This window comes from Pristiophorus japonicus, chromosome 16 (genome assembly GCF_044704955.1).
Source record: "Pristiophorus japonicus isolate sPriJap1 chromosome 16, sPriJap1.hap1, whole genome shotgun sequence".
In the NCBI taxonomy this organism is placed as follows: Eukaryota; Metazoa; Chordata; class Chondrichthyes; family Pristiophoridae; genus Pristiophorus; species Pristiophorus japonicus.
This window is the reverse complement of record NC_091992.1, coordinates 78,056,087-78,081,271: the sequence shown is the minus strand read 5'-3', so window position 1 is coordinate 78,081,271 and position 25,185 is coordinate 78,056,087. Positions and strand designations below refer to the sequence as shown.

The following is a 25,185-nucleotide window of genomic DNA, read 5'->3' as shown; positions in this document are numbered from 1 at the left end:
TTAAAGCACCTGGTATTGGGGGTAATGTATTGACGTGGATAGAGAACTGGTTGGCAGACAGGAAGCAGAGAGTCGGGATAAATGGGCCCTTTTCAGAATGGCAGGCAGTGACTAGTGAGGTACTGCAGGGCTCAGTGCTGGGACCCCAGCTATTTACAATATACATCAATGATTTAGATGAAGGAATTGAGTGTAATATCTCCAGGTTTGCAGATGACACTAAGCTGGGTGGCGGTGTGAGCTGTGAGGAGGATGCTAAGAGGCTGCAGGTTGACTTGGACAGGTTAGGTGAGTGGGCAAATGCATGGCAGATGCAGTATAATGTGGATAAATGTGAGGTTATCCACTTTGGTGGCAAAAACACGAAGGCAGAATATTATCTGAATGGCGGCAGATTAGGAAAAGGGGAGGTGCAACGAGACCTGGATGTCATGGTACATCAGTCATTGAAAGTTGGCATGCAGGTACAGCAAGCGGTGAAGAAGGCAAATGGCATGTTGGCCTTCATAGCTGGGGGATTTGAGTATAGGAGCAGGGAGGTCTGACTGCAGTTGTACAGGGCCTTGGAATATTGTGTTCAGTTTTGGTCTCCTAATCTGAGGAAGGACTTTCTTGCTATTGAAGGAATGCAGCAAAGGTTCACCAGACTGATTCCAGGGATGGCAGAACTGACATATGAGGAGAGATTGGATCGACTGGGCCTGTATTCACTGGAGTTTAGAAGGATGAGAGGGGATCTCATAGAAACATATAAAATTCTGATGGGACTGGACAGGTTAGATGCAGGAAGAATGTTCCCGATGTTGGGGAAGTCCAGAACCAGGGGTCACAGTCTAAGAATAAGGGGTAAGCCATTTAGGACCGATATGAGGAGAAATTTCTTCACTCAGAGAGTTGCTAACCTGTGGAATTCTCTACCGCAGAGAGTTGTTGATGCCAGTCCGTTGGATATATTCAAGAGGGAGTTAGATATGGCCCTTACAGCTAAGGGGATCAAGGGGTATGGAGAGAAAGCAGGAAAGGGGTACTGAGGTGAATGATCAGCCATGATCTTATTGAATGGTGGTGCAGGCTCGAAGGGCCGAATGGCCTACTCTTGCACCTATTTTCTATGTTTCTATCCCTTAATACCTTTGGTTAACAAAAATCTATCAATCTCAGATTTAGAATTAACAATTGACCCAGCATCAATTGCCGTTTGGGGAAGAGAGTTTCAAACTTCTACCACCGATTGTGTGTAGAAATGTTTCCTAATTTCACTCCAGAAAGGTCTGGCTCTAATTTTTAGACTTTGCCCCCAGTCCTAGAATCCCCAACCCAACAGAAATTGCTTCTCTCTATCTACCCTATCTGTTCCCCTTAATATCCTGAAAACTTTGATGAGATCACCCCTTAACCGTCTGAATTCTAGGGACTGCAACCCTAATTTGTGTAATCTCTTCTCATAACTTAACCCTTGAAATCCGGGTATCATTCTGGTAAACCTACACTGCACTCCCTCCAGGGCCAATATATCCTTCCTCAGGTGTGGTGCCCAGAACTGCTCACAGTGCTCCAGGTGTGGTCTAACCAGGGCTTTGTACAGCTGCAGTGTAACTTCTACCCCCTTGTATTCTAGTCCTCTAGTTATAAAGGCCAGCATTCCATTAGCCTTTTTGATTATTTTCTGCACCTGTTCATGACCCCACCAAGTCTCTTTGGACTTCCACTGTTTTTAGCTTTTCACCATTTAGAAAGTACCCTGTCCTATCCATTTTAGGTCCAAAGTGAATGGTCTCACATTTTCTCACATTGAAATCCATTTGCCACAGTTTTGCCCATTCACTTAATTCACTCACAGTGAAACAGAAAATGTGCTATAATTAAAATGTGACAGCGAAAGCGTGACAGGGTAGGAGTTTTTCATGTAAATGAAGTGCACACTATGTGCAAAACTTCGATATGTCACAGATATCGGCTAGCAGATCTCTCATCATATTGCTCATGGTAAGTCAGGCCTTAAACTGTTGCGAAGGGGAGGTGCTGAGGAAGAGGAAGAGGGAGGGGGAGAGGGAGAGGGCTACACTACAAAGATTAGGAATTAACCTTGTAAAGAGATGTAGTCAGAGACGGTGGTGATTTTCAGCTGCTGCTTAGAAAATCTGAGGCAATTTGAATTGTTGGTGTGGCTGGCACAATAGATGGTGTGCTGTCATTAATAAAGCTAAAGATCAGCCATGATCCTGTACACAGAATGTCAGTGCCAGTGGTCTCTCTCTCTCTGCCATCTTCATGTTGCTGCTTCTCTCTCTGTCTGCCAGCTCTTCTGCTTCAAACTCCTTTTTTCTTTTCTGCTCCACTCACTTCTTCTTGTTTTCTTCTCTCTTTCTTGGCACGAGGTATCGGCTGGTGTCACATGACGTGACATGGCGTGACACGACATTGCATTGGTGTCGTGGCTTGGCGTGGCATGACATGATGTGGCATGACGTGATGTGACATGGCATGGCGTGGCGTGATGTGATGTGACATGGCATGGTGTGGCGTGATGTGGCGTGACCTGGCATGGCATGGTGTGATGTGGAGTGACATGGCATGGTGCGACATGACATGATGTGACATGGCATGCCGTGGTGTGATGTGGAGTGACATAGCATTGCGTGGCATGGCGTGTCATCATGTGAATGACATGATGTGACATTTGGCATGATATGACATGGCATTGTGTGGTGCGGCGTGATGTGACATGATGTGGCGTGACACAGCACGGCATGACGGATGTGGTGTGTCGTGACGTGACATTGGCAAGGAAGGAAGCTGCTGAAGGCTGCAGGCCCACATTTTCTGCTTCAGGTGCGTGAGGAATGTAGCTTTTCTCTGCTCCCTCCCCATCCTCTCCCCACACTCCATCCCTCTTGATTCCCCCTCCCCTTCTCATCATCCCATAACTTCCATCACTTTCCCCACCCATTCCCCTTCGCATTATCTCCTGACCCCCATATCTCTCATTCCTCTTTCTTCTCCTATCGTCTCCCCTCCTTTATCCCTGCCTCCATATCCTAGTCCCTTCCACAGAGGTAGGGTGATCAGAGGCTAAAGGCTTCCCTTCCCATCGCCTGCCCTCCCTCCAAACCACCATCCCCTACCCTCTGCCCCATCTCTCTTAGTGCTAGGAAGCCATTGAAGAAAAAGCATGGCACCTGGGCCAGGGTGGCCCAAGAACAGGTGAAGGAGTAACCGCCAGTGCCCATGAGCATGAGCAGGCGGGGGGGGGGGGGGGGGGGCGGGAAACAGACAACCAGAGACCCCAGGCCTGGGGAGAGAAAGCAGCTGGAGAAATACTGGGCCTCAGGCCTGAGCAGTCTGCAACAGGCAAATTAATTAAAACAAAATAGAATCACTAAATCACATTTCAGTATAAAAACACTTACGTGCAGGGAACAGGAAGATAAAAATCAATATAAAATGTAAACTCACCTGCAGCGCCGCCTAGAGGAACAGACCTGGGAGACGGGCCGTGGAGAAGCAGCAGCGCCACCTGGTGGTGGGGGGATTGAAAGATAAGTATAATGGTCAGTATACATACCTTACAGTCGAAAGTAATACCTCGGTGCTACACCCAGGTGTGACAAAACCGTAACGCAGGAAGTACGCGTGACAGCAGCAAGCACGAGCGAGGAGCGTGACACCGAGATTCCGTGGGGCAGGGGGGCTTCCCCTGGCTGTAACTCTGACCCTGTACAACAGCACAGTTTCCAAAAGTTTTCTATCGCCGTGTGAAGAAGAGGAACTACCTTCCGGCCCCAAATGTCGGCGGTGAAGGGCCGTAACCAGGGACTCCTGGCAGTGGGAGTTGCCGCACCTCTCGTTCCATCAAGGCCCGGCATGTGGGTGGATGCCTGTTGTGGCCTCCAGAAGGGCGTGTGTGGGAAGCAGCCTGTGGCACCCGAAGAAAAGATTGACATGTTTTTAATTTAAGGTTGGCCCCTTTTACGTTGGCTGCAGAGACTACAGCTGGGATTGGGAGAAGGGGAGGAGAGCTAACCTGGGCAAGCCCCCGCAGCCAAGAGACAGTGATGGTGAGGTGGGTGAGGTGAAGGTTCTAGCCCCCTTGGATAGGCGGGTGCTGGAAAAGCACCCAAAGTGACAATTGTCCCACAAAATCCCCTTGCACTGCCTCCGGAGATTTCAGTGGGTCCACATAGGAGGGCATCGGTGGATGGGAACATTAGACCCCAGCTCCAAATTTTTTAACATATTACTGGAAGATCTGCTCTGTGCCGGAGGGTACGCTGAGTTGTAACAACAGGGCTGCTTATGTCTGTCGGAGATCACATCGGGCCACTCATTTGAAGGGGCTGTCAATAAGTCAAATTCGTCCATTTATTGCATGATATTGTGTGTTTTTTACAGGTGTTTTGGCAAGTACGTGCCGTAACTTTATCCATTATTCTCATAAATGTGGCTCAGTCAGCAGCACCCTCACCGCTGAGTCCGAAGGTCGTGGGTTCAAGTCCCACTCCAAGGACATGAGCACACAATCCAGGCTGACACTCCAGTGCAGTGCTGAGGGAGTGCTGCACTGTCAGAGGTGCTGTCTTTCGGAGGAGACGTTAAACCGAGGCCCCGTCTGCTCTCTCAGGCGGATGTAAAAGATTCGATTGGCATGTTGTGAAGGAGAGCAGGGGAGTTATCCCCGGCGTCCCCATGCAGACAGCGGGGTTCTAAAATGACTCCCTGACCCTCTGCTGAAGGGGACAAAGGTCGCTCTGGCCTGAGCATCCAGGGTGCATTAAGTCGAGGTCCTGGCTGCTCTGCCTGCCAAACAGCAATGGATCCCTCTTGGAGCAAATGTCGTTCGGAGATGGTGGCAACACTTGTACGGCTCCCACAGCTGCCTGGCACAAGTGTACCTGCCTCTGGTTGTAGACTGGGCGGAACCGCTGGGATTTCCAGTCAGAGGTTGATTCGCGAGAAGAAGAAGTTGTCATATGAAGAAAGGTTGAGCAGGTTGGGCCTGTGCTCATTGCAGTTTAGAAGACTGAGAGGCGATCTTACTGAGGCATACAAGGTTCTGAGGGGGCTCGACAGGGTAGATACAGAGAGGATGTTTCCCCTCGTGGGGGAATCTAGAACTAGGGGGGGATTGTTTCAGAATAAGGGGTCGCCCATTTAAAACGGAGATGAGGAGGAATTTCTTCTCTCAGAGGGTTGTAAATCTGTGGAATTCTCTACCCCAGAGAGCCGTGGAGGCTGAGTCATTGAATATATTCAAGGTGGGGATAGACAGATTTTTGAACGATAGGGCAGTCAAGGGTTATGGGAGTGGGCGGGGAAGTGGAGCTCAGATCTTCACTGCGAGCTGTCAGTGGGGCTCAGTGTGGAGCGTTCTCACCCCTGAGTCAGCAATGCTGTGGGTTCCAGTCGCAGTCCAGGCACATATGCAGATAATGTAGACTTCGGAGCACTACTGAAGGAATGCTGCATTGTTATAGGTGCCATTTTTTGGGATGAGATGTTGAACCGTAGCCTTGCCTGCCTGTTCAGGAAAGATCCAAAGGACAAGCAAGGAAGTTCTCTCGGTGTCCTGCTCAACACTTCTCATATAACAAACACCACCAAAACAGACTACCTGGGCACTGATCTCGTTTCCTGTTTTTTGGAGCAAATTAGGTGCCACGATTCCACCATGACAACAGTGATTATACTTTTGTGCTTCTGTGTTGAATCAGCCGTGGCTCAGTGGGCAGCACTCGCGCCTCTGAGTCAGCAGGTTGTGAGTTCAAGTCCCACTCCAGGGACTTGAGCACATAAATCTAGGCTGACACTCCTGGTGCAGTACTGAGGGAGCGCTGCACTGTCGGAGGTGCCGTCTTTCGGATGAAACGTTAAACCGAGGCCCCCTCTGCCCTCTCAGGTGGATGTAAAAGATCCCATGGCACTATTTCAAAGTAGAGCAGGTGTCCTGGCCAATATTTATCCCTTGATCAGCATAACAAAACAACAGATTATCTGGTCATCATCACAGTGCTGCTTGTGGGAGCTTGCTGTGTGCAAATTGGCTGCTGCGTTTCCCACATTACAACAGTGACTACACTCCAAAAGTACTTCATTGGCTGTAAAGTGCTTTGAGACGTCCGGTGGTTGTGAAAGGTGCTATATAAATGCAAGTTCTTTCTTTCTCAGTGCCAGAAATCGAGTGGGAAACCCAGGGAATTCCAATTAGATCGGGAGGTCACTCACAGTTGGTAACTGATCAATAACCTGATTGTCTGGCCCTTAATAGGGAAATGTTTTGGAGTGATTGGTGTTTCTGGGATCAGCATCAGCAACGGACTGTCCTGAAACAGTAAGGCTATGAACAGCGCATGTGATCAATTCAACCAAACTTGCAAAAATCTACTCACACTGCACAAAGTCATTCCACACCTTGGGCTCAGGGGGAAGCAGAGAGGTTTGTGGAGACACGTCTGATGTCCGAACAGCTTTCTCACTCCCTGCACACAACAATGATAAAAAGAGTTGAGTTTATTTGTGTCATGTATCTCACACTACTGTATATAACTGTATCTTACCATGCTATACATAACTGTAACCAGATATGACCTGTAACCACATTCATACTTTACCACCAGGGGTGCACTTGCAGGAGACGCTGCATACCTGTTCCACACAGGTATATAAAGGCAGGTCTCAGGCAAGTGTGGCACTCAAGAGCTGTGAAATAAAGATGCAGGTCCAGAGTGACCTTGACTTCAGCATGTGCCTCGTGTAAGTCTGTACTGCAGGGTCAGGACTTTACAGTGGCGACGAGTTACGGGATCAATCCACAGAATGGCTACAAACGGCTCAGATGAGAAATACAATGTTGGAGACAATTGGGAGGACTTTATAGAAAGGCTCCAGCAAAGCTTTGTAACCAAAGACTGGTTGGGCGACGATAAGGCAGACAAGAGAAGAGCCCATCTCTTGACCAGCTGTGGCTCGAAAACATACGCCTTAATGAAGGACCTGCTGGCACCCGAGAAACCAGCAAGCAAGTCGTTTGAGGAGTTGAGCACAGATGCTGTGTGGGCCAGAGCATACCTGACTTTGTGGCGGAACTTCGGAGGCTGGCTAGTTTATGTGAGTTCTCCGATGAACTAAGGAGAGAAGTACTGAGAGACTTTTTTTATTGAAGGAATAGGCCACGCAGGCATATTCTGAAAGCTTATAGAAACCAAGAACTTGACCCTAGAGGCAGCAGCACTGGTCGCACAGACATTCTTGGCAGGAGAAGAAGAAACGAGGTTGATCTATCCTACGGGTACGACAACTAACGAAACATCAGAACAAGGGGTTCACAGCGTGAAACAAGCTGCTACCCCCACACACAGACAAAGGCAGGAGAGCAGGCCTTCAACAGCAGACAGTGGCGCCAGAAGCCATCAAGGGCCACACCTCATCAACCCACAATGCAAGCAATCAACTGCAGACTGAGAGAAGCTCAAGAGAGATCTGCCAGACGCAGCTCATCCTTCGGAAACAATGGAAGCGATCTGTGCTGGAGATGTGGGGGAAGGCACTCAACAATGGGGTGTTGATTTCAGCATGCTGTTTGCAGAATCTGCAACTATACAGGGCATCTGGCTCACGTGTGCAGAAAAACAGCAGCTCGGCTGGTATACGAATCGGAAGGGTCGGAAAGCGGACCAGAAGACGGTGGGGACAGTGCCCAGACGCCGAGGTACTGCGGGTCAACACGATCAATGTCCACTGTTCTTAGAACAAGACGCCTCCAATAATGATGAGGGTCCTACTCAAGATACCCATCAACATGGAACTAGACACTGGAGCTAGTCAATCTCTCATGAGCATCCAACAATTTGAACAGCTGTGGCCGCACAAAAGCAACAGACCAAAACTCACAAGGATCGACACCAAACTAAGGACCGATACCAAAGAAATCGTTCCAGTTCTTGGCAGCGCCATGCTCTCAGTCACACACAAAGGGACGGTGAACCGAATTCCCTTGTGGATTGTCCCTGGAGATCTCCCAGCACTGTTGGGGAGAAGCTGGCTGGCAAAACTAAACTGGAAATGGGATGATGTTCACGCCATGTCGTCAGAGGAACGGACCTCCTGCGCAACAGTTCTAAATCGTTTTGAACATCTCTTTCAGCCAGGTGAGGGCACCTTCAAAGGGGCCAAAGTTAAAATCTACATCACACAGGATGCCAGACCGATCCATCACAAGGCTAGAGCTGTGCCTTATGTGATGAGGGAAAAGATTGAACATGAACTGGGCCGGATTCTGCGGGAAGGCATTATCTCACCCGTGGAATTTAGCGACTGGGCAAGTTCCATCGTCCCTGTCATGAAGCCTGTTGGATCCGTACGAATCTGTGGGGATTACAAGTCTACCATAAACAGAGTCTCCCTACAGGACCAATACCCGCTGCCCAGAGCGGAGGACCTATTTGCCACATTGGCTGGAGGAAAACTTTTCTCGAAACTAGATCTCACATCTGCGTATATGATGCAAGAACTGAGCGAAGAGTCTAAGCTACTCACCACCATCAACACACATCGAGGCCTTTTTATGTACAATCGATGCCTATTCGACATCAGGTCGGCAGCTGCTATATTCCAGCGCAACATTGATAGTCTGTTCAAGTCCATCCCGGGGATGGTTGTGTTTCAAGATGACATACTCATCATGGGCAGGGACACCGACTCCCATCTCCGCAATTTGGAGGAAGTACTAAGTCGATTGGATCGGGTAGGCCTAAGAGTTAAGAAATCAAAGTGTCTGTTTCTTGCGCCCGAGGTTGAAGTTTTGGGCAGAAGGATTGCCGCTGATAGAATCCGCCCAACAGAATCCAAACCGAAGCAATTCGTATGGTACCCAGGCCCCGGAATGTCTCAGAACTGCGCGCCTTTCTCGGGCTACTCAATTACTTTGGGAACTTTATGCAGGACTTGAGCACACTGCTGGAGCCTCTCCACGTGGTGCTTAGAAAGGGGTGCGATTGGTTTTGGAGGACGCCCAAGAACGCGCCTTCAAAAAGGCACGCAACCTTCTATGTTCCAACAGTGTTTTAGCCTTTTTTGACCCAGGTAGAAAGCTAGTTCTTACATGTGATGCGCCGCGTACGGGGTCGGGTGTGTTTTACAGCATGTCAATGATACGGGTAAATTACAACCCATTGCTTATGCCTCCAGGTCACTTTCGCGGATGGAGCGCGGGTACGGTATGGTTGAGAAGGAGGCGCTCACGTGCGTGTACGGTGTCAAAAAGATGCACCAATACCTTTTCGGGGCCAAGTCCGCATTAGAAACCGACCACAAGCCCCTCACGTCCCTGTTATCTGAGTACAAGGCAATAAACGCCAATGCCTCGCCGCGCATTCAGCGGTGGGCACTCATGCTGGCGTCTTACGACTACACAATAAGGCACAGACCAGGCACAGACAACTGTGCCGACGCGCTTAGCAGGCTACCCCTGGCAATCATGGAAGGGTCCGATGAACAGGACTGTGAGATGGTCATGGCAATCAATGCCTTTGAATCCACAGGTTCACCCATGATGGCTCGCCAAATCAGAGCCTGGACAACCAGCGACCTCACGTTATCCTAAGTCAAAAGATGTGTTTTAACTGGTGACTGGGCAGAGGCTCACGATGCCTGCCCCGAGGAGATCAAACCTTTCCATAGGCGCGTGTATGAACTATCACTACAGGCAGACTGCCTGATGTGGGGCAGCCGAGTAGTTATGCCCTTGCGAGGCAGAGAGGCGTTTGTCTGGGAGCTCCACCGCGAGCACCCGGGAATCGTCCTCATGAAGGCCATAGCCAGATCCCACGTCCGGTGGCCTGGCATTGACGCAGACTTGGAGCTCTGCGTCCGGCGGTGCACCATTTGTGCCCAACTCAGTAATAGCCCCAGGGAGGCCCATCAAACCGTGGTCGCAAGTGCATGTAGACTATGCGGGCCCATTCATGGGCAAAATGTTCCTCGTAGTTGTCGATGCATTTTCAAAGTGGATCGAGTGCACCATTTTAAACTCGAGCACCACCTCCACCACTGTGGAGAGCCTTAGAACCATGTTTTCAATGCACGGAATTCCTGACATATTGGTCAGTGATAATGGTCCGTGTTTCACCAGCGCAGAATTTCAAGATTTTATAGCTAACCACGGCGTAAATCACGCTAAGGCGGCACTGTTCAAGCCGGCCTCCAATGGCCAGGCAGACCGAGCAGTGCAAATCGTTAAACAAGGCATGCTAAAAATCCAAAGTCCCACGCTGCAGAGCCGCCTGTCGCGACTGCTGCTGGCATACAGATCTCGTCCGCATTCGTTAACTGGGGTTACCCCGCGCAACTATTGATGAAACGGACCTGAAAGACTAGGCTCTCGTTAATCCTCCCATACATGCATGAAACTGTTGAGGCAAAGCGCCGGAAGCAAACTGAGTACCATGACCGAAATTCGAGGGGGAGGTGGAATGAGATAGGGGACAAAGTGTTTGTGCTAAACTATGGCAGGGGTCCCAAATGGCTTGCAGGGACAGTAACAGCCAAGGAAGAAAACAGGCTATTGGTTGTATAAATGGACAATGGCCAAACCTGCCGGAGGCATGTAGACCAAGTAAAAAGTAGATTCACCAACAACACTGCAGAACCAGAGGCAGACCACAATGTGGAACTCACACCACACCTGGTGGACAAACAGAGGGAACAACCTGAGGAAAGGGCAGTCTCAACAGACAGCCCAGGCGAGATACCAGCAATCATACTGAACGAAACAGACAGCCCAGGCGAGATACCAGCAATCACACTGAAAGAAAAACAGGCACCAAGGCAAACAACTGAACCACAACTAAGATGCTCCACGCGAGAGCGCAGAACACCTGAGAGACTGAATCTATAAAGACAATAAGACCTTGGGGGAGGGTGATGTCATGTTTCTCACACCACACTGTATATAACTGTATCTTACCATGCTATACATGACTGTAACCAGATATGATCTGTAACCACAAGCATACTTTACCACCACGGGTGCACTTGCAGGAGACACTGCATACCTGTTCCACACAGGTATATAAAGGCAGGTCTCAGGCAAGTGTGGGACTCGAGAGCTGTGAAATAAAGGTGCAGGTCCAGAGTGACCTTGACTTCAGCATGTGCCTCGTGTGAGTCTGTACTGCAGGGTCAGGATTTTACAATGTGTGCGTTGTGGGTTCTTATTCATTACCTGAGGGTGTTAGCCGTGGCTCAGTGGGCAGCTCTCTCTCTCGCCTCTGAGTCAGGAGGTTGTTGGTTCAAGCCCCACTCCAGGGACTTGAGCCCATTAACTAGGCCGACACTCCCAGTGCAGTGCTGAGGGGGTGCTGCACTGTCGGAGGTGCCGTCTTTAGGATGAGACATTAAACCGAGTCCCTGTCGGCCCTCTCAGTTGAAGGTAAAAGATTCCACAACATTATTAGAAGAAGAGCAGGGGAGTTCTCTTGGTGTCCTGGCCAATATTACTGGGTGTAATGTATGCACCTGTGCATATGCTCACAGATTTGTAGAGCTGTTGAGCGCCGGAGGGACTGGAGTGCATTGTTACCCCCGGCAACCAAATTTTAATTTGATTTTATGTTTTAAAGTTTAATTTGTTTTAATTGCCAGGGTTTTTAGTGTCCCCCCTCCCCTTTTATAGGGGGCACTTGTAAAATTTATGATTTTATTGCCCCAAAAAATCACAAAAAATACAACAAAGAAAAAAAAAATTTTTTTTAATTTTTTTAAAAAACTAAAAAAGGGCAGTTGAAAAATGTTTGGAGTGTCCCCCAGATCGGGGGGGCACTTGATTTAATGTTTATTTTGTCTCCCTCAAAAAGAGTTGTAGAGCTGTTGATCGTCCGGAGGAGGCGGGGGTCCCCGATGGAGTGCACTCTACGCGGGAGTCCTCCCACTATTTATCGGGGACTTGGCCTGGAGGGTGGTGCACGGAGCAGTCCCGTGCAACAAATTTTTAAGCCAATTCACGGGCTCCCAGGCCGCCTGCAATTTCTGCGATCTGGAAGAGTCCGTGTTCCATGTTTTTATGGAGTGTGTGAGGTTGCAGCCCCTGTTCCATTAGTTAAAGGGGCTGCTCCTGAAATTCTGGCTGCACTTCAGTCCCACACTCCTGATCTTTGGGCACCCTGTGCGGAGGGGAGCGGGTAGGTCCGAGGGCCTCCTCGTAGGACTGCTCCTGGGCACGGTCAAGGGTGCCATCAGCCGGTCCAGGCAGCGGGCGGTCAAGGGGGCCGTTCAGCCTGACTGCCTGCCTCTCTTCCGCGGTTACAACCGAGCCAGGATGTCCTTAGAGATGGAGCACGCGGTGTCCGCCGGTACGCTCGCGGCCTTCCGCGAGAGGTGGGCGCCGGAGGGACTGGAGTGCATCGTTACCCCCGGCAACCAAATTTTAATTTGATTTTATATGTTTTAAAGTTTAATTTGTTTTAATTGCCGGGTTTTTAGTGTCCCCCTCCCCTTTTATAGGGGGCACTTGTAAATTATGGTTTTAGAGCCCAAAAAAAACCCACAAAAAAAACCTACAAAAATACAAAAAAAAAACGCCTTGGGAAATGTTTGGAGTGTCCCCCAGATCAGGGGGCATGATTTAATGTTTATGATTTAATGTTTATTGTTAACTTCAAAAGAGTTGTAGAGCTGTTGATCGTCCGGAGGAGGCGGGGGTTCGCAGTGGAGTGCTCTCTACGCGGGAGTCCCTCCTTTATTTATTGGGGACTTGACCCAGAGGGTGGTGCATGGAGCAGTCCCGTGCAATAGGATTTTAAGTCGGTTCATGAACTCCCAGGCCGCTTGCAATTTCTGAGGTCTGGAGGAGTCCGCGTTCCAAATCTATGTTGAATGTGTGAGGTTGCAGCCCCTATTCCAATATTTGAAGTGACTGCCCCTCAAATTCTGGTTGCACTTCAGTCCCACACTCCTGATCTTTGGGCACCCTGTGCGGAGGAGAGCGGGTAGGTCCGAGGGCCTCCTCGTAGGACTGCTCCTGGGCACGGCCAAGGGGGCCATCAGCCGGTCCAGGCAGTGGGCGGTCGAGGGGGTCGTTCAGCACGACTGCCTGCCTCTCTTCCGCGGTTACATCCGAGCCAGGGTGTCCCTGGAGATGGAGCACGCGGTGTCCACCGGTACGCTCGCGGCCTTCCGCGAGAGCTGGGCACCGGAGGGACTGGAGTACATAATTTCAACCGGGAACAGAATTTTAATTTGATTTAATTTGACAAAGGTTCCCTTATGGTAAGAGGGCACTTGAATGAAAGTTTCTCCAAAATAGTTGCTAAACAGTCCAATACGAGAACCACAATCTCTGTCATAGATGGGACAGATAGTCGTTGAGGGAAGGGGTGGGTGGGACAGGTTTGCCGTACACTATTTCCGCAGCCTGTGCTTGATTTCTGCATGCTCTCGGCGATGAGACTCAAGGAGCTCAACGTCCTCCCGGATGCACTTCCTCCATTTAGGGCAGTATTTGGCCTAGGTGTTGGTGGGGATGTTGCACTTTATCAGGGAGGCTTTGAGGGTGTCCTTGTAACGTTTCCTCTGCCCACCTTTGGCTCGCTTACCGTGAAGGAGTTCCGAGTAGAGCTCTTGCTTTGGGAGTCTCGTGTCTGGCATGTGGACAGTGTGGCCTGCCCAGCGGAGCTGATCAAGTGTGGTCAGTGCTTCAATGTTGGGGATGTTGGCCTGGTCGAGGACGCTAATGTTGGTGCGTCTGTCCTCCCAGGAATCTTGCGAAGATATCGTTGGTGGTATCTCTCCAGCGACTTGAGGTGTCTGCTGTATATGGCGGAGTATGTACGACAGCCATGTACGACATGGGAATAAAGGCTGTCTGACCGACAAGTCAAGGACCATCCGGCGTAGCTTCAGGGCGAAAACGGGTTGCTGCGCACCGTGATGACACCGCCATTGCCGGCGCAGTGGAGCGGGGCGCTACCAGTCACCGCCACCGCTATAACCCCCGCAGGATTTAGCGGGAGCCGTTAGCAGGCGTCGCGCCCGGCCGAAAAATCCCCAATTTCTCCCGCTGAGTGTCAAAGGATTGAGTGATGAGCAACTGGGACTCTTTAGCCTTGCAAGGAGGTGGCACAGAGGTGAGTTTATAGAAGTGTACAAGGTACTAAACGGGATGGATAAGGTTAATCCAGAGCACCACATCACGGGACACTGTGATACGACAGCAAGGAGCCATCACCGGCAGTGGTAAGAGGATAGTTTAGAACTGATGTCAGGAAAAGCGCCTTCAAGTGAGAGCGAGAATGGGGCCTGTTTCTGGCTGGGACAGCGAGCACCTTGTATAAGAGCTGGGTACGGTGTCATATTATCGGGGCCAGAGTGACCTCCTGAACTAGATTCAAACGCCTCGGGAGGGGGGCGGTCAGAGAGGAATATCCTGGATTTTTTTCCCCAAATGGGCCTGGGTTTTTTCACCACTCCCAGATGATGACATTGTCTCGGGTGGGGTTGGGAGCGATGTACTGTGACGCACAAGGCATGTGTGGGACAGGCTGGCTGGACCAGGGAGGCTGGACCACTCCCGTCATTGGTCATACGCTGGTTATATGGTGATCAACACTTGGGGGTGGCTTTACGGGTCTTCTGCGCTCCGTTTCCCCCCCCTCCCCGGAGCGGCAGCAATGGCGGGGTGAGGTGTTCTGGACGCCCGGTCAGCCTCCTGCGCCCCGCAGCGATCCTCGGGTCCGGTTTCGCGGCGGTACGGAGCAGCACCGCCCGGAAGAGCTTCGCCTGGTGTGCAACACCCCCGGTTGTGACACCGCCGCAAGTTTGGACTGTAGCCCGACCCGCAGTGGCCGCCTGGGAAATCAGACGGTGCATGGACATCGACAGCAGAGAGGTACGTAATGGACTCCTGAGGTAAGTGTGATTGTTTGTTCTTTTAATATCTTTGGCGATTTGTGTTGTGGTGGCGTGGGCTATGTTTTGTGAATGTTTTGTGGGGTTTTTTTTATAGGTTGTTTTTTCCTCCCCCAGGCGTCTCTCGGAGCGCTCCCGGCTGGGCTCTTTAACTCGGGATCTTCCCATGCCAATGCCCAAGAGAGGTGTACAACGCCTCCCTTAGCGCTGCGCCCCCTTTCTCAGGGCCCAGCTGCCCAAACTTACTTACTGAGGCGCTAACTGTTCCCGGGCACTAACTTTACCGCCCCGCCGGTATTATGCCCCAAAATCATCAAAGCCAAATATCCAGCCCTTGGAGTGGTCTCCAGTTGGAGGATGAAATGAGGGGGAATGTAAGTTGTTTTGATTTTTTTATGAATGAACCTCCCTTGCGGCTACCCTCTGACCTTGTGAATGCAAAGCCCGTGTCAACGTCCCGAGCACCAGGAACATTGGAACGGCAGGGCGGGGGGTGGCTGTTCAGCCCCTCGAGCCTGTTCTGCACACTGACCGGTGATGGAATTCACTGACCTCTATTCTCTGTGCTCTTCAGTTTGCGTTTCATGGCTCGATGCAGACACTCCTTCACCTGGGCGGAAAGTTCAGTGGCAGCTTCGCTGGCACGAGCGAGCTTGGAATGTAAATCGGACTTCAGCTGCGGGACCTCAGCGATCTGAGAGGCTGTACTGAAACAGAGGGACTCCTGAGAGAAAACATAAAACTGTAAGAAAAAACAAGGACTTGCATTCCTATCGCGCCTGTCACAATCTCAGAATATCCTAAAGCGCTTTACAGCCAATAAATACTTTTGAATTGTAGTCACTGTTGTAATGTAGGAAACGCGGCAGCCAATTTGCACACAGCAAGCTCCCACAAACAGCAATGTGAAAATCACCAGGGAATCTGTTTCAGTGATGTTGATTGAGGGATAAATATTGGGCGGGACCCCAGGGAGAACTCACCTGCAGTTCTTCAAAATAGTGCCATGGGATCTTTTACCTCCATCTGAGAGAGCAGACGGGGCCTCGGCTTAACATCTTATCTGAAAGACAGCACCTCCAACAGTGCAGCACTCCCTCAGCACTGCACTGGAGTGTCCGCCTGGATTTATGTGCTCAAGTCCCTGGAGTGGAGCTTGAACCCACAACCTTCTGACTCAGGGGCGAGTGTGCTACCTGAGCTAAGGCAGACACTGAAGCAATGTTGTTTACTGAACAGATGACAACCCCGAAAACATTTCAACACTGGCACTGGGGAATGCAATGGGTTAGCACACCACACTTGCAGCTCTTAGACCTGGGGTCAGACTGGTGGGTTGAAAGGCCCTCCCACCCCCATCATCTGTTGGCCGCAAGGGTCTGACCAGCAAAGCTCTGAGTGGACAAGACTCCACAGCACAAAACTAGCAGTGAGTGGCCCCGATGTCAGGTAGAAATCCCAGGGGGCATCACAAGGGAGACTCGTGGGGAAAGTGGGAAATATCGCACCGGACACAAACAGGGAGGGGGCGCCTCTGCGTTTGGGGCTGAGGCGCATGATTGAGGTGTGGTCGGGGGTGGGGGGTGGGGTTGGCTTTACGCTGCAGCGAGTTGTGTTATGTTTAGGGCGAGCTTGCTGCTGACACTGCGGCCGAGACATTGGAGTGTGCTCAAATCGGGACTGTGTCCCGGTCCAGCGTACACTGCCCACGCCTGATGGGGGCTGCCCATCTCATTAGCATAGTATCGGCGAGCTGCGGGCAGCAGACACGGCCCCAGAGGCAGCTCATTGGTCAAAGGTGGTGGGGGGAGGCGGAGAGGCGGGGTGGTGTTCTGCGGCTGGGACACCGCTCGAGAGCCTCAGGTGGCGGGGAGGGGGAGTGTGGCGGGGGAGGGGGTGTGTGGCGGGGGAGGGCAGGTGGGGCGGGGGAGGGGAGGTGGGGCGGAAGGGGTGTTGAGCCATTACAGGCGGCGGCTCATGGTTTTAGCGATTAGTCGGGAGGAACATTCCTGCTCCTCTAGGATCCACAGTCAGACAAATACACCGATTCAAACTTCCCCTTTGGGCGGGTGGGGGGGCACAGCCTCCCAATAAGGACCCTCTGGTTTGGCTGTGCTCAATCAGAAACAAATTTTCACAAAACCCGACCCTCCCGATCCCTCCCGACCCGTCCCATCCGATCTCCCTCCCCTCCAAACTTTCAGATCTCCCTCCAGCCCTTCCGATCTCCCCTCCGGCCTCCACTCCCTCCCCACCTCCACGATAAGATCGGGGCCTGTGTTCTTCAGACATTCCCGGTGAGCGAGATGTTCCCGGATCAGGATCACACTTCCATGTCAGGCGCACTTCTCGGCCGCTAGTGGCTGTAGGTTAACAGCAGTGACTCCCTGCTGGTATAATGGGCTCCAGCAACAGCAGCCAGCAGTTAGCTCCACAAAGACTGAACCAAACACTTCAACAGCTGTACGCGATTCTTTCATTTGTCCGCATAAAGCAAGGCCTCTTGTACACGTTAACATGTCTGGAACCTCACTCATGACCAATTTTCTTCCGACATCCCCACCTGTCTCAACTTACATAAGAAATAGGAGCAGGAGTAGACCATTCTGCCCCTCGAGCCTGCTCCGCCATTCAATAAGATCATGACTGATCTGATCATGGACTCAGCTCCACTTCCCTGCCCACTCCCCATAATCCTTCACTCCCTTATCGTTCAAAAATCTGTCTTTCTCCACCTTAAATATATTCAATGGCCCAGTCTCCACAGCTCTCTGGGGCAGAGAATTCCAAAGATTCACGACCCTCTGAGAGAAGAAATTCCTCCTCATCGCCCTTATTCTGAAACTATGCCCCCTAGTTCTAGACAACCCCACAAGCGAAAACATTCTCCCTGCATCTACCCTGCCATGCCCCCTCAGAATCTTAGGCGTTTCAATAAGATCACCTCTCATTCTTCTAAACTCCAATGAGAATAGGCCCAACCTGCTCAACCTTTCTTCATATGACAACCCCTTCCTCTCAGGGAACTCTCCAGGTCTCTCTGACCCAACCATTCCAGATCTTCAGGCCTCCCCAAGCTGACCTACTCTAACTCCCCAGGCTGCACTTACTCCACCTGACACATCGAACCTCCCCAACACAGGGTCTCCCTGACACAATCCAACTCTCCAAGCCTCCCCAATCAACTGTACCCAATCCAACTCTCTTTGGCTTCGTGAACTACATCTGTTGCCTTAGACAGCCTGTGCTATGCGAGAGTTACTAAACCTTCGATTCTTAATAAATATCCATGTGTACCATGCAACACGCACTACATTATAATCTCAAAAGCAGGTCAAGTTGTTCAATTCAGTTAAAGCCTTTTAAAAATGTGCTATAGTTTCCCACCAATGAGCTAAGTATGTAACAAAGCAGAGCTGGTCTCCGGTCGTCCTGGTTAACCCTTGCCACTGGACCAAGACCGAGCTCTGTCAAGCCCGTGCGGTGGCTGGTGTGCAACGGCCACCACACGTTAAAAAAAATCCACGCACAGGCATCTTCCACCCTTCAACATATAGTTCGGGACCTGGAATATTAGGTCCTTCATCGAAACACTTGTAAAGTCATCCCTTTTTGGTGTGGAAGCAAGTCATCATCGATACGAGGGACCACCTAAGAAGTAACAGTTGTGTTGTACGTTGAGCTAGTGGTGAACAATGATTTTACCTGCACAAATTTGAAATTATCACTCTTATTGGTTAAGATTTCCAGTTGGAGTTTCTTCTCCCTGAGCTCGATGCATTTCTGTTCCAGTTGGGTCCTGAGAGTTTTGGCCTGGTTCAACGCCACCCGCTGCTCCCTCCCGATTAACCCGATCACCAACTTCAGGGCCTCCTCAATGCCTTCAATCATCACAGAAAACTTGTTGGTGATTTCCGATTCCACCTTCTGTGATGAACTCTGAGGTGAGATAAGAAAGAGTTTTAGGGGGAAAATGCAGGGCGTTTTGCACCTCCCATTAGCACCCCCTTTTGCCGGGGCACGGCATCGCTACCGACTCCCGGGAAACTCCACGAGGGTTTAGTGCGGTGGTAAGCGGTAGCGCCCCCCCCGGTGCCAGTGCTGACACATCGCCGTGCGCAGCAACCCGCTTTCACCCCGGAGCGAAAATTCAGCACCCTCTCCCAGCTCTCGGTGCCACCCAGCACCCACTCCCAGCTCCTGGTGCCACCCAGCACCCACTCCCAGCTCCCGGTGACACCCAGCACCCACTCCCAGCTCCTGGTGCCACCCAGCACCCACTCCCAGCTCCCGGTGACACCCAGCACCCACTCCCAGCTCCCGGTGACACCCAGCACCAACTCCCAGCTCCCGGTGACACCCAGCACCCACTCCCAGCTCCCGGTGACACCCAGCACCCACTCCCAGCTCCCGATGACACCCAGCACCCACTCCCGGTGCCACCCAGCACCCACTCCCAGCTCCCGGTGACACCCAGCACCCACTCCCAGCTCCTGGTGACACCCAGCACCCACTCCCAGCTCCTGGTGCCACTCAGCACTCACTCCCGGTGTCACCCAGCACCAACTCCCAGCTCCTGGTGACACCCAGCACCCACTCCCGGTGACACCCAGCACCCACTCCCAGCTCCCGGTGCCACCCAGCACCCATTCCCAGCTCCCGGTGACACCCAGCACCCACTCCCGGTGACACCCAGCACCCACTCCCAGCTCCCGGTGCCACCCAGCACCCACTCTCAGCACCCAGTACCGCCAAGCTCCCACTCCCAGCATTCAGTGCCACCCAGCACTCACACTCCCAGCTCCCGGTGTCACCCAGCACCCGCTTGCAGCACCTGTGCCACCCAGCACCCACTCCCAGCACCCGGTGCCAAGCCTCATTGCATTTTCCGAATTCCCGGCTTTCCCGGTGGTTCGGCAGGCAATCCATTCGTGGGGTAACCGTCAGCGAGAGGGCAAGAGTGAGCAAAAGGAAGGAACATGCCTGAAAAAGCTGGTCCCACTCCAAAAACAGGCAACTAGATGGAGGCTTTTATGATTCAGAACAAATCAGCTGCGGGGCAGGGAGCAGTGAAGGTGACATCGATCGGCCTTGCCGAGCATCGCCAACCCTCCTGGATTGTCCTGGAGTCTCTAGGGATTGAAGATCAATCTCCCGGACACTGCTGAGAGCGTCCTGGGACAGCCATGACTGGGGTATTAGAAACAATTGTGTGTTTCTTCCATTTTCTTTGAATACTTTAGCTTATTGGTTATAATAATATTGGCTGTTGGGGGTAGGGTGGTTGGAGATGGGAGGTCACGTGATGAAGCCTCCAGGAATACGTCCGACCAGAGTTGGCAACCCTCGTTCTTTTACCACAGCCTCGTTTGTTAACATTGGTCCATCAACACAGCCTGGAGCACACACCTCGTCTCCAATCGTCATTAAATAGCTTCTCTACACAACACAGTGGTTAGACTGCCCGCTCCTGCTCACTCCCCTTCAATGGACTTTCAAAAGCAACTCCCCACTAAAACTGAGCTGATCAGGAGCAGCAAGGGAAGTCAAGTGAGATGGGATAACGGAGCTGTGAATTGGACGGCGTAAATGAGCTCCAAACACGATGCGTATCTGGAGGGAGGGAGGACAATGGTAGAAGGTGGGGGGATTGGAAAATGACTCCTAGGAACACAGGAACAGGAGTCAATCATTCAACCCCTCCGGCCCTGCTCCACAATTCAATTAGATCATGACTGATCTGTACCTCAACCCAATCTAAAGAAAGAAAGACTTGCATTTATATAGTGCCTTTCATGACCACTGGACATCTCAAAACTCTTTACAGCCAATGAAGTACTTTTGGAGTGTAGTCACTGTTGTAATGTGGGAAACGCAGCAGCCAATTTACCGCACAGCAAGCTCCCACAAACAGCAATGTGATACTGACCAGATAATCTGTTTTGTTATGTTGATTGAGGGATAAATATTGGCCCCAGGGATAGCTCCCCTGCTCTTCGTCGAAATAGTGCCGTGGGATCTTTTACATCCACCTGAGAGAGCAGAGGGGCCTTATCTGAAAGACAGCACCTCCAACAGTGCAACACTCCCTCAGCACTGCACTGAAGTGTCAGCTGAGATTTATGTGCTCAAGTTCCTGGAGTGGGGCTTGAACTCACAACCTTCTGACTCAGAGGCGAGTGTGCTGCCCATTGAGCTACAGCTGACACATCTACCCGTCTTTGCTCCATATCCTTTGCTATCCTGACCCAGCAAAAATCTATTCCTCTCGGCCTTGAAAGCCACAATTGTTGCCCAGTGCCTACAGCCTTTTGGGGCAGCGAGTTCCAAATTTCCAACACCTTTTTGTGTGTGAAAAAGTGCCTCCTGATTTTGCCCCTGAATGGCCTGGCTCTCATTTTCCGACGGATCACAGTGTGAGCGAGCGTGATTTTTTCCACCCATTCCAAAAAAAGCGTAGAATCGCAGGCTGTGGTCGCTGAAAGCTGTCACGCCGAGGAACGCGAGCGGAAGATCACCCCTTCAATTCCACACCGGGATTGGGAAGCGCGAACAATTGGGGATTGCCCCAGTGTCCAGGAGGCTGAGAACCAACTCACGGTGATGGACTCGATGTTCTGCTGAAGCAGTCCAATGTCACGCAGGGTCCCCTGTAACTGCTTCTCCATCTCAAAGTTCGTCAGACGAAGTTCTTTCTGGGAAATGAGAGACCATATACCTTCAAGGCAAGCACGTAATAGGAGCAACCCATCACAGGTTTAACTGATAGTCACGGCAGCGGGCAGAGAGGCGGATCTGGGGGCAGAGGTCTGATCAACCTTCATTTTATATCTAACTTTCCCTGTACAGCAGGAATACATCATCAAAGTTATATTCATTAATCAGAAATTATAATCCAATTATTACAAAGGTTTTCTATTCTGTATATCCTCGGGAATTATTATTCCTTTTATTTAACACACACCAAGCTAAGCACCCTCCCATGTGTCACGCTGATTGTGACACCCCCGTGTTACACAGGACTACACCGGATATACGACACAGAAACAGGCCATTCGGCCCAACCAGTCCATGCTCCACTCGAGTCTCCTCCCGTCTTTCCTCATCTAAATCTATCAGCATAACTCTCTATTCCCTTCTCCCTCATATGCTTGTCTAGCCTCCCCTTAAATGCATCAATACTATTCACACCACTCCCTGTGGTAGCATGTTCCACATTCTCACCACTCTGGGTAAAGAAGTTTATTCCGAATTCCCTATTGGATTTCTCGGTGACTATCTTATATTAATGGCCTCTAGTTATGCTCTTCCCCACAAGTGGAAACGTTCTCTCTATATCCAGTCTATCAAAACCTTTCATAATCTTAAAGATCTCTATTAGGTCACCCCTCGGTATTGTTTTGTCAAGAGAAAAGAGATCCAGCCTGTTCATCCTTTCCTGATATGTATAACCTTGCATTTCTGGTATCATCCTTGTAAATCTTCTCTGCACCCTCTCCAGTGCCTCTATATCCTTTTTATAATATGGTGACCAGAACTCCAAGTGTGGTCTAACCAAGGTTCGATACAGGTTTAGCATAACTTCCCGACTTTTCAATTCTATACCTCTAGAAATAAACCCTAGTGCTTGGTTTGCTTTTTTTAAGGCCTTGCTAACCTGTGTCACAACTTTTAGTGATTTGTGTATTTGTACTCCGAGATCCTTTTGTTCCTCTACCCCACCCAGACTCGCACTCTCCAAGTAATAAGTGACCTCCCTATTCTTCCTACCAAAATGTAAGACCTCACATTTATCGGTGTTGAACTCCATTTGCCAATTATATGCCCATTCTGCAAGTTTATTCATGTAATTTATTGCAGTCCTCCTCAGTATAGACTACCCCTACAATTTGGTGTCTCTGCAAATTTAGAAATTGTGTTTTTGATTCCAAAGTCTAAAACGTAAATATAAATTGTGCACAACAGTGGTCCCAGCACTGATCCTTGTGGAACACCACTACCCACCTTCTGTCACTGTGAATAGCTCTCTTTACCCCCACTCTCTGCTTTCTGTCTTGAAGCCAGCTATCTTCCATTCTGCTACTTGTCCCCTGACTCCACATTCTCTGACCTTGTTCATTAGTCTATTATGGGGTACCTTATCGAAGGCCTTTTGAAAACCTAGATAAATTACATCTACTCCATTACCCTTGTCTACTCTCTCTGTTACCTCGTCAATAAATTCAATGAGGTTGGTCAAGCAAGACTTTCCTTTTTGAAATCCATGCTGACTATTCATTATTATATTTTTGGTTTCTAGATGTTCTTCTATTTTCTCCTTTCATAGGGATCCCATTATTTTTCCTACCACCGATGTTAAGCTGACTGGTCTGTACTTCCCTGGACATGTTCTATTCCCTTTGTTAAATATAGGTATTACATTAGCAATCCACCAGTCCTCTGGCACTACACCTTTTTCTAATGAATTATTAAATATGTGTAGTAAGGCCTCTGCTATCTGTTCCCTAGATTCTTTTAAAATGTGTGGATGCACTGAATGTCCCCCTCCCGTGTGTCATACCGAATGTCACTCTTCTGTGTCACACCAAATGTCACACCTCCGTGTGTCACACTGTATATCACACTCCTCATGTGTCACACCGAATGTCACTCTTCTGTGTCACAACGAATGTGACCCTTGCTGTGTGTCACACTGAATGTCACACCCCCGAGTGTCACACTGAATGTGAGCCCCCCGTGTGTCACACCGAATGTGACCCTCCTGTGTGTCACACTGAATATCACACTCCCATGTGTCACAATGAATGTGACCCTCCTGTGTGTCACACCGAATGTCACCCCCCTGTGTGTCACACCGAATGTCACCCCCCACCCCCCCCGGAACACTGTGTGTGGAGAATGCTGATCAGTAATCCTTGACAAGTCTGAACAATCCCTCTGCCTTTCTCACCTTCCTGCTCTGCACCTCCTCCTCCAGTGTGACGGCCTGGTGCTTGTGGTGCTCGCTGGTCGTGCAGACGCAGCAGATGAAAGTGTTGTCGGTGCGGCAGAACAGCTCCAGGTGCTTGCGGTGCATCTTACATTTGCGCTCCCTGATATCGGGCACAGGGTCGGTCAGGGGGTGGTCCTGGAAGGCCGCGCTCTGCCGGTGAGGCTTCAGGTGGTCCTCGCAGTAAGAGGCCAGGCACACCAGGCACGACTTGGCCGCCCTCAGCTTGGCGTCAGTGCAGAAGTCGCAGGAGATGTCCCCCGGGCCAGCCAGGGGCCTGGCCATGCCGAGCTTGGCCCCCGACTTCAGGAAGTCCTCCGCTATGTCGCACACCATGGTGTTCCTGTGGAGCGTGGGCCTGGGGAGGAAGGTTTCCCGGCACTGAGGGCAGCTGTAGGCTCCGACACCGAACTGCTGGTCCCAGAACTGCCCGATGCAGCCCAGGCAGAAGTTATGCCCACAGGGAATGGTGGCTGGATCCTTGAACACCTCCAGGCAGATGGCACAGACCAGCTTCTCCCCAGAGACACGCACGTTTGATGATGGCAACGCCATGCCCGGCTCCCAGTTTCAGACCAGCTGAGACCAGATGCTGCCGTGATTCCGGCAGCTGGCTGAATTTATTGCCTGCTTCCTGGATTCTTTTTCCAAGTTAGTTAAGTGGGAGGGCGAAAGAGTAAAAAAATCTTGTTTGCTGAGATTTAATGTTCAGCACAAAGCCAGTTTGGTGAACCTGAAGATATCCTGTGTGACGTTAAACCATATTAAAACAGCAATAACAAGTATTTATACTCCCAACAGATGTCCAGAGGCACTGTGGATGAAGATATTAAAGTGTCACGTCATTTTTTTTAAATTTCCATTTATATAGCGCCTTTCATAACCACCAGACGTCTCAAAGCACTTTACAGCCAATGAAGTGCTTTCGGATGGTAGTCACTGTTGTAATGTGGGAAACGTGGCAGCAAATTTGCACACAGCAAGCTCCACAAACAGCAATGTGATAATGACCAGATTTTCTGAATCAGTGATGTTGATTGAGGGATAAATATTGGCCCCAGAACACTGGGGATAACTCCCCTGCTCTTCTTCGAAATAGTGCCATGGGATCTTTTATATCCACCTGAGAAAGCACACAGGGCCTCGGTTTAATGTCTCATCCGAAAGGCGGCACCTCTGACAGTGCAGTACTCCCTCAGCACTGCATTGGGAGTGTCAGCCTAGATTCGTGTGCTCAAGTCCCTGGACTGTGACCCAAATCCATGACCTCCTGACTCAGAGGCGAGAGTGCAACCCAC

The 25,185-nt window shown here is 50.7% G+C and overlaps 1 protein-coding gene across 1 annotated transcript in view; it reads right to left on the bottom strand.

Moving 5' to 3' along the window:
• Nucleotides 1–24,489, bottom strand: part of LOC139226611 (E3 ubiquitin/ISG15 ligase TRIM25-like) — a 31,238-nt gene extending 6,749 nt beyond the window's left edge. The window contains exons 1-6 of the mRNA XM_070857477.1: nt 23,849–24,489; nt 21,498–21,593; nt 18,604–18,837; nt 15,451–15,622; nt 6,409–6,476; nt 3,457–3,517 (exon numbers count right to left, since the gene is read on the bottom strand). Of these exons, the coding sequence (XP_070713578.1) occupies nt 3,457–3,517; nt 6,409–6,476; nt 15,451–15,622; nt 18,604–18,837; nt 21,498–21,593; nt 23,849–24,442 (1,225 nt within the window). The 5' untranslated portion in view covers nt 24,443–24,489. The remainder of the gene's footprint in view (nt 1–3,456; nt 3,518–6,408; nt 6,477–15,450; nt 15,623–18,603; nt 18,838–21,497; nt 21,594–23,848) is intronic.
• Between the last annotated feature and the right edge of the window lie 696 nt (nt 24,490–25,185).